The sequence below is a fragment of the Chinchilla lanigera genome, unplaced genomic scaffold (assembly GCF_000276665.1).
Source record: "Chinchilla lanigera isolate Chin_1 unplaced genomic scaffold, ChiLan1.0 scaffold00107, whole genome shotgun sequence".
NCBI lineage: Eukaryota > Metazoa > Chordata > Mammalia > Rodentia > Chinchillidae > Chinchilla > Chinchilla lanigera.
Window position 1 is genome coordinate 3,330,750 of NW_004955508.1, and position 9,310 is coordinate 3,340,059.

A 9,310-nucleotide genomic window follows, 5' to 3' on the forward strand; every position below is an offset into this window, starting at 1 on the left:
AAAGTGGCTTCTAAAGAAAATAAATAGAGCTATACATGAGTGACCTATTGAATAATCATTAACTATTCTCAATGGTTGTTGTAGAAAACACATAATAATAAACATACATCCATTTATGAAATAGCATAGGAACAATACAAACATTACACAGTTATGGACAGATTAGTAGGAAAATATCAATGGTTGCTGTAATACATGGTTTGGGAATGATTTTGAGAAAATTGTTTTAAGGACTTTTGCGGGTGATTATGATGTTTGCTCTAGTTTGAGGGCTCTGAAACCTTTTTTTGTGTTTTATTTGCTTCCAGAGCTCCTTGGAGGATATTAACAGACGAATTTTTTTTTTTTTTTTGGTACTGGGAATTGAGCTCAGGACCTTGCCCTTGCCAGGCAGGTGCTGTGCCACTGGGCTATATATCTCTGGTTCCAGATGAAAGTATTTTGTGAGAAGCAAAAATAATGCTTCCAAATGTAAATAATCATTGCTATTCCAATACATTTTATATAATCTTAGGTTCTTTTTATCAGAACTTAGTAATGTAAATCACTGATTCATTACTGAGAAAGAAATATCCTTAATGCATGGGAAGTGGTCTGTGTTGTTATTTCTACATTGTCTCCAAATTCAGTGAGGTCCTAGTTCAAGAATAGAGCTTTATTATATGCAAAACTGCCACAAGGATGGGAGAAAGGGTTTTATTTTAAAGTTTCTTAAATATTATAAGTTACTCCATTAGAATTAATTTGTGTGTGTGTGTGTGTGTGTGTGTGTGTGTGTGTTGTCCTGAGGACTGAACCCAGGGCCGTGCACACTGAGCTACACGTTCAGCCATGTTAAAAGTTTTATTTTGAGACAGGGTCTCAATAAGATGCTAAATTGCCCAAGCCAGGCTTGAACTCCGGATACTCCTGCCTCAGCTTCCCAGAGTGATGGGATTACAGGTGTGCACCATTATACCCAGGTTGGGGTCTGTTTTATAATGGATTTTTTGTAGTGTTCTCTACTAAAAAGTACCAATGCATTAGTGAAGTTTAGCTGTTTTGGATCATTTATTTTATTTTCAGAATGTTGGCTCAGTTATGTTGTCCATCATCTGAGGATTTGCTGAATGAAAACTAACAGACTTGTGCCCTTTTTAATTTTTTTCTGTGTTTAACAACATTTACTACATAAGCCAGCTATTGTAGAAGGGGAATGGTGCAATCACACTTGGTTTTGAAGAAGCTCCCCTATCTGCTATGTAAAATAACTCCAGCCAGGATCAGCATCACATAGGAGCTTCTTAAAAACACAAGTGTGTATGTGTGTGTGTGTGTGCGTGTGTGTACCAAGGAGCTTTCCATTAAAGTCCATTCAAACCTAGAAAGGAATTTGTAAAACTTTGTACTTTTATCTCATTTAAGATTTATATTTTACTGTATTCTTCATAGTATGCACTAAAGGGTAAAATTCCAACCGACATACTACCATAAATGGAGGAAAACAGCGTTTTAAAATTGAACTTGCACAAGAAGCCAACCTGGACTTTGGGCACCTGGCAGCAAACCAAATCCATCTCAGTCGCAACAGGGTTGAAGCGCCACCTACTGGTCTTTTGGGGGCAATACTTTAATCGTTAATGGGGCCAGGTCTACACACAGGGCTCACTGGAATTGCTGTAACATTGCTTGGTGCCTCTTTGTCAACTTGATCTGGGATACCACGCTTAGGAAATGCCAAGGACACTGGGACACACCCATATCGCCTTCTTCGCTTCCTGCTTCAGCCTTCCCTACATTTTCCATCACCCCAAACGATTAAAAGAAGGCTAAAAGCACAGGAACCAATTAACAACTGAACTATTCCAGATTTATATTATGCACATTAAAATGTAGTATTAAATATATATGGTTAATAAAACACACATATTAAGGTGCATATTTTAAAAATATCAACAAAAGCAGTGATGAGAAAAAGAGCTGAGCATGGTGGCGCACACCTATAATCCCAGCTGCTTGGAGGCTGAGTTAGGAGGGTTCTGAGTTCAAGGGCAACCTGTCAGAAAACAAAAAGAGATGGGGATGTAGATCAATGCTAGAGTGTTTGCTTTGCATAGGTGGGGTGGGGGGAAGTGGTTGGGAGAGCCCAGTGTGGAGAAGGTACTGGAGAGAAAACTAGCTAAAGGAAGACAGGCAAATTAGATGCTGTTGAAGTAATACAAGCAAGAGATGATGAGAGATCGGCATAGTGGCACACGTCTGTAATCCCAGCACTTGGGAAGCTGAGGCAGGAGGATCACTGCAAGTTCGAGACCAGCCTGGGCTACAAAGTGAGCTCAAGGCGAGCCTGAACTGCATAGCAAGACCCTGTCTCAAAAAGACCAAAAAAAAAAAAAAAAAGTGATGAGGCTCTGGAAGCAGAACAGGAGGAATGGGATGTGGAGGAAAGTGGACAGATTTGCTATTTAGAGGCCAGAACTGAGTCCTTATCTTTTAGAGATACAAACTGACATATTTACAGATAAATTGGTATACATTTCTGAGATTTTCCTTCAAGTAATCGATCTGTGGAGAGAGGAAATCAGAGGGGGTGACGATAGACGAAAGAAAAACTGACCATATGCTGAGAATTGCCAACTGATGATAGACATAAGGGAGTCCTACAATTTGTTTACTTTTGTATATGTTCGAAAATTCTTGGAATAAAAGTGTAAAAAATAAAGTGCCACAAAACACTTGAGGAGAAAAAAATTAGGAAAAGGCTAAGAATATGAAATATAGATTTGGAAAAAGATCGGAGTAAAAGCAATAAATCTGGGGATGATGAAAAAATGGAAAGTTAATTGAATTGTTGGGAGCGAATAAGGGCCTCCAAGAATAAAACTGAGGCTAGGGGTATAGTCAATGGTAGCACTGGCTAGCATGCATGAGGCCGTGGCTTCGGTCCCAACCACTGGGGGGAGCGGAGGACGAAACCGAACCAAGCTAGAATCCTGAGGAATGCCCACAGTTAAGGAAATGGCCAAGGGAGTACTGCTAACAAGAGAGTCTTGTAGGCAAAATTAAAAAAAAAAAAAGTCAAGCTTTCCAGGAAGACAGTGCTCTACACTGTCAAATGCTATTAAGAAGTCAAGAAAGGAAAGGATTGATACACGTCATCTGGATTTAGCTGTATGAAAGTCATTGGTGGCAGGGATGTAGCTCAGGGGCACAGCAGCCTGCCTGGCAAGTGCGAGGTTGTGAATTCGATTCCCAGTACCAAAAAAAAAGAAAGAAAAGAAAGTCATTGGTGACTCTGGTCAGAAGCAATAAAGTCAGGGACTGGGGAACAGGACAGAGCATATAGCATAGGTAGGTTTAGGGCTGAATGGGATATGAAAAAAAATAACATTAGAATGTCTGAAAAACTCTTCCAAAAAGTTTGACAGAGGACAGAAATCCGTTGGTATTTGGACGAGGATATGCAGAAATGCTGGCTGCTGTGACAGTAATTGCTCATTAACTGATACACGGCTAAAGATGTGTATTTCTCTAAATGATCTGCTACTTCCTTTTATTGTCCTACAAATTCTACCAAATTCAAATTTTTACTATAACCTCTTCCAGTACCTCTCTCCATTAATTACTGAAGTATAAATTTCTCAGACAGAATACCGTCACCTTCTCCAACACCAGCCAAACTGAGCCAGTCACCGCCCTCCCACCCCAACCACTTTTTTCCTTTGCTGTACCAGGAATTAAACCCAGAGAGCGCTACGCTACATCCCCACCTTTTCGGTTATTTTGAGACAGGTTCTTGTTAAATTCCCCAGTTTGGCCTCAAACTTGACGTCCTCCCTCAGCCTCCCAAAGAGCTGGGATTACAAGCCTATGCCATTCGTCCTTAGGGCTGTTTACTGTTAACACTGACACCCCCAGTTAAAATGTATTGCTCTCCCCTAATACTTGTTCTTTGAATCTTGCTCATTCTTCAGGTCCCATCTCAGATATGCTAACATTTTCTCCTTGAATCCCTCCTGATCCACCTCTCTTTCCATTGGAGTAGATACAATTTCTTCCCGTTTTTTTTTTCTCCTGGTGCCTGCTGTTTAAATCTCTCTGTTGCATTCATCATATTTTGCTTGTATTTTAATTTTCTGGGTGCTTATTATTTCTTTTCTATATCCACAAATTGTACATTGCTTAAAACTGAATTTATCTTCCTCATCTTTGTATCTGTCACAGAAGTTCCTAACCGTATCTTGCACAAAAGTGACTTCTGAGTTAAATTAGATTTCCAGAGCTGTATTGTTCATAATGCTTGGGGTGTTTAAACTGCTTTTTAGAATTACAGTGGTACTTTGCTATTGCCTTCCAGATAACATTGTTAGGGGCCAGGGATATAGCTCAGTGGCACAAGTGTCTGCCTGGCAAGTGCAAGGTTCTGAGTTTGATTCCTGGTACCAAAAAAAAAAAGAACAGATAATGTTGTCATTTTTATAATTTTTTTCTCATTATGATCTAAAAATAGTAGCTAACACTTGCTTTTTAGTGCTAACCTATTTTTCATATTTGCTTTATAATTTAAGCTTTAAAAGTATATTCATTTTTAATACATTTTGAGATATCCTAACCATACAAATACAGTAGTCATATAAAACCCACTCAGCTATAACAAATGTTAAATTTGTCATGGTTCATTCAGACCCTACTAAAATTAAACCCATGGGCTATGTTGAAACTTCATCATTTCATCCCCTTCTTTCCTTTTCTAAAAGCACAACTGTATAAGAGGTCGTTATATATCTTTCCCAACCATGTATACACACACATCATATATATGCATATATGTATGTATATATATTTGTGTGTATGTGGGGTGTGTGTGTGTGTGTGTGTGTGTGTGTAGTGCTGGGAATCAAATGCAGGGCCTCATGCGTGGTAGGCAAGTAGTCAAGCACTCTACCACTGAGCTATACCCCAACATCCCCAGCATTATCATTATCATTATGTGTTTACATAACTTACAATTATTTGTAGTTTTAAGATTATACCTAAATGATGTGACACTCTTTTTAAGGCGTTTGACATTTGCTTTTTTCACTCAGTATTATTTTCAGGATTTTATCTTTGTAGCCATATATAGCATAGTTCATTTAAACTAAGAAGCGATATTCCACTGACTCCACCACCCCTTATTTAACCTTTGCTATAATCTTGCAAGGTAGACATTACTAATTCTATTCTACAGATGAAAAAACTGAATTAAGAGAAATTTACTTTAGTAAGGTTATACTTTCTAGCAAATGGAATGAGAACGTTTGCAGAGCCTGAAATTCCTAATCCCATAGTTTCCCCACTAGAACATTCAATGATTTTATTCAACAAATATTCGCTGAACACCAACTACATGCCAGACACTGTCTTAGGTCTTGGGTGTCTAGCAGTGAAGAAAACAGACAAGACTTTACTCTCAAGGACCTTATATTCTAAAAAGAGTAAACAAAATAATATGTAATACACCACTTGGTTTTAAGCGCTTGAAGCAGATTAAAACAGTCGGAAGAGGGGAAGAGTACATACATGTTAGTCTATGTGCTCTCTCATGTCATGTCAGCCAACAAACCTGGAGGAACAGAGACAATGTGGGGAAAGTGTTCAAGGTCAAAGCAAGAGGGAGGAACATACAGTATTTGGTTGTCATTCCATCACTTTGATTTTTTGATACTGTATCAGTATCTATCCTTATGTTCCGGTGAACAGATGTACAATACTGCATGGTTTTACCCGATTAAATACACAATTTTGACGCGTTGTGTCTAACGGTGACTATCTTTCTAATGAATAATTGGGGGGAGGTACAAAATATCTAAAGTCGAAATGATTTATTTACTTTAAAAATTAAATCGGAAGTTGTAGATGATCACAGTTGGTGACATTTCCACACACAGCACGACTACAGATTTGATGAGAGAAATAAATCAAATCCAATTCACTTTTAAATGTTAAAGATTGTTAGGGCTCTAATGAAACCTAAGAATGACTTCAAGATGAAAAAAATGCTGAAATGGAAAGGATAAGAAGGATCCCATTATTTGCCTTGCATCTCTCAGGATAGATGAGGAATACTTAAAAAGAATGTGTGGGCAGCCAGGCGTGGTGGCGCACGCCTGTAATCCCAGCACTCGGGAGGCTGAGGCAGGAGGATCCTTGCGAGTTCGAGACCAGCCTGGGCTACACAGTGAGCTCAAGACCAGCCTGAACTGCATAGCGAGATCCTGTCTCAAAAAGACCAAAAATAAAAATAAAAATAAAAATAAAAATGTGTGCTTAGAAACCTGGGCTCCAGTTTTGGCCTTTACTTGCTGAATTGTCTGTTTTTACTTCTGTGAAGCGAAGGCGTCGGTACTGGGGTAGTTAAGCTTCGTTGCTATCCAAATCTGCGTTGCTAAGCGGCGCATCCCAGCAGGCTGAGAGACCAGCCGCGCACGCACCGAACTACCCGCGCAAAACCAAAACTACCACCCCGCCCCCGCCAGCCTCCGGGCTTCCCCTCGGTCCTAAGCAGAAAAGAACGGCGGCCTGAGAGGAGCGAGAACAGCGCTTCCGGGAGGAGTTTTGGGCCCCGCGAGGCGCCGTCTGGCCGCGAGCCTTCGCGCCGGAGGTAGCTGTGGAGACGCCGGGAGCTCGCGGCGGCGTTTTCGCAGTTCCGCGCAGTGTCAGCATGGGCGAGCATGGGCTGGAGCTGGCCTCCATGATCCCCGCTCTGCGGGAGCTGGGCAGGTAGGGTCAGGCCCCGTGGTCTTGGGTCCCTGGTGGTCCTCTGGGAGCGCGGCAGGCGTTTCCTGCCCCCCACCCCCAGCTCTGTGGACGCGCGGGGACCGCTGCGCGCGCGTCTGCGTCCGCGCGGCGGGTGGTGGCGCGCAGGGGCTGGGCGGCCCCGCGGGGGCGGGAGGGGGAGGGGAGCCGCCCGCAGCCCCCGAGCTGGAGGTGCTGCCCTCTGCGGCTGGGAGGGAGAGTGCGTTCTGATCGCTTCCGCCCCGCTTTGTACATTCGTCCGTGTCTGGAAAACCTGGTTCCTCAGATAAAAGATGGTTTCTGTTATGTTTGATACCTTGTGAAGGAATTGGCGTACGTTTTATCCCAACGCTGTCCCTCGAGGGAAAAATCACGGCTTCTTATTCTTAGCAAAAGTGCTTATTTGCCGGAGAAAGGCAGTTAATTTCTTTGAAGTAAAGGCATAATCTTTTTATTTTTTTATTTTAAAGAAAAAAATGAAATAAAAAACAAAACTCCCAAAGAATATGATAGGAGGGTAACAATGGTTAATACATTGCTTATTGTTATCTTTAAATTAGTTTCTCAGAGTACAAGCTACCAGCATTTAATTGTCCAAACAATATTAGCACAAACCTATCTTTTCAATGAACTAAGAGAAATTAGTAGTATAACTATCTTAACTGTCTTTTATATATATATACACAGTTTTTTCCTTTTGCTTCTCCTTTCCTTCTTTTCTCCAACTCAGTTTTTCTTTCCTTTTCAAATTTCTTCCCATTTCACAATATCTGTTGTACATTTTGAATATTATTTACTCTTTCAGCTTCTCACACTAGGGAGACAATACAATGTTTACATGTGTGTGTCTGGTTTATTTCACTTACAAGTATGGTCTCCAGTTGCATCTGTTTACCTATAAAGGTCTCCAGTTTACGCTTCTTTATGGCTGAGTAATACTCCATTATATAAAAAGACCACGTCTTTTTTATCCATTCCTTGATTGATGGGGCAATGGGGTTGTTTCCAAGATCTAGCTATTACAAATTGTGCTGCTATAAACACGAGGGCACATATATCGCTGTAGTGCGATGTATCTAATTCTTCTGGGATGATAGCCAGAAGGGTAATAGCTGGCTCAAATGGGAGCTCCAGTCCTAGTTTTTTGAGGAATCAGCACACTGATTTCCACAGTGGTTGCACCAGGCTACACTATCAGCAACAGTGGACAATGTTCCTTTTTCCCCACAGCCCCTCCAGCATTTATTATTGATTGATTTCTTGATAATAGCCATGCTTTCCAGGGTGAAATGGAAACTCAATGTTTTTTTAATTTGCATCTCTCGAATGACCAGTGATGTAGAACATCTTTTCATATATTTATTTGCCATTTGTATTTCTACATTTGAGAACTGTGCATTCATCTCAGATACCCATTTTTGGATTGGTCTTTAAATTTGGGAGGTCTAATTTTTTTTGAGTTCTTTATATGTTCTTGATAGTAATCCTTTGTCTGAGGAACAGCAATATGGCAAACATATTTTCCCACATTGTGGGTTGTCTCTTCACTCTGTTGGTTGTTTCTCTTGCTGTGCAAAAACTTTTTAATAAGATGAGATCCCAGTTGTTGATTCTTTGTGACAGTTCCTGTACAATTGGGGTTTTTTTTTTCACAAAATTTTTCCTACACCAATGTCTTTAAGAGTTTTATCTATTCTGTCTTCCAGCAGATGTAATGTTTCTGTCTTTTTTTTTTTTTTTTTGGTATCAGGAATCGAACTTAGGACCTCACACTTGCAGGCAGGCCCTTGTGTGGATGAGCTATATCCCCCTCCCCGTTTCTGTCTTAATATTTAGATCTTAGATCCATTTCGAATTTAGTGCATAGTGAGAGATAAGGGTCCAATTTTAATTTTTGGCATGCGTAGAGCCAGTTTTTCCAGCACCATTTGTTAAAGAGGCTATCTTTCTTCCAGTGAATGTGTTTGGCACCTTTGTCAAAGATGAGGTGGTTGAGAATGGAGTTGTTTTTGCATCTTCTAGTCTGTTCCATTGATCTTTAGGTCTGTTTTTTTTTCTGTCAGTACCTCACAGTTTTTATCAATGTAGGTTTATAGTATAATTTCAGGTCAGGGATTGTGATGCCCGCTGCCTTGCCTTTGTTGCCCAGAATTGCCTTTACTATTCTAGGTCTCTTACAGTTCCAAATGAATTTTAGGATTGTTTTCTCTAATTCTGTGAGATATACTGTTGAAATTTTGATTGGAATTCCATTAAATCTGTGTATCAGTTTAAGAAGTATGGCTATTTTCACTATATTGGTTATTGCTACCTAAGAGCAAGGGATATCTGCATTTTCTGATATTTGCTTTAATCTCCTTTTTCAGAATACTGTATTTTTCAATGTCGATGTCTTTTACATCCTTTGTTAGATTAATCCGTAGGTATTTCATTTTTTTGGATGCTATTATGAAAGGTGTTGTTTCCCTAATTTCTCTCTTGGTGAGTTTGTTATTCGTGTATAGGAAGGGTATTGATTTTTCAGTGTTGACTTTGTATCCAGCTATGCTACTGA

General features: G+C 40.1%; 1 protein-coding gene across 1 annotated transcript in view; it reads left to right on the top strand.

Annotated features, from left to right (window-relative positions):
* The first annotated feature begins 6,286 nt into the window (after window positions 1-6,286).
* Window positions 6,287-9,310, top strand: part of Atr (ATR serine/threonine kinase) — a 103,278-nt gene continuing 100,254 nt past the window's right edge. Inside the window, exon 1 of the mRNA XM_005407741.2 lies at window positions 6,287-6,741. Coding sequence (XP_005407798.1) covers window positions 6,683-6,741 — 59 coding nt within the window. The 5' untranslated portion in view covers window positions 6,287-6,682. The remainder of the gene's footprint in view (window positions 6,742-9,310) is intronic.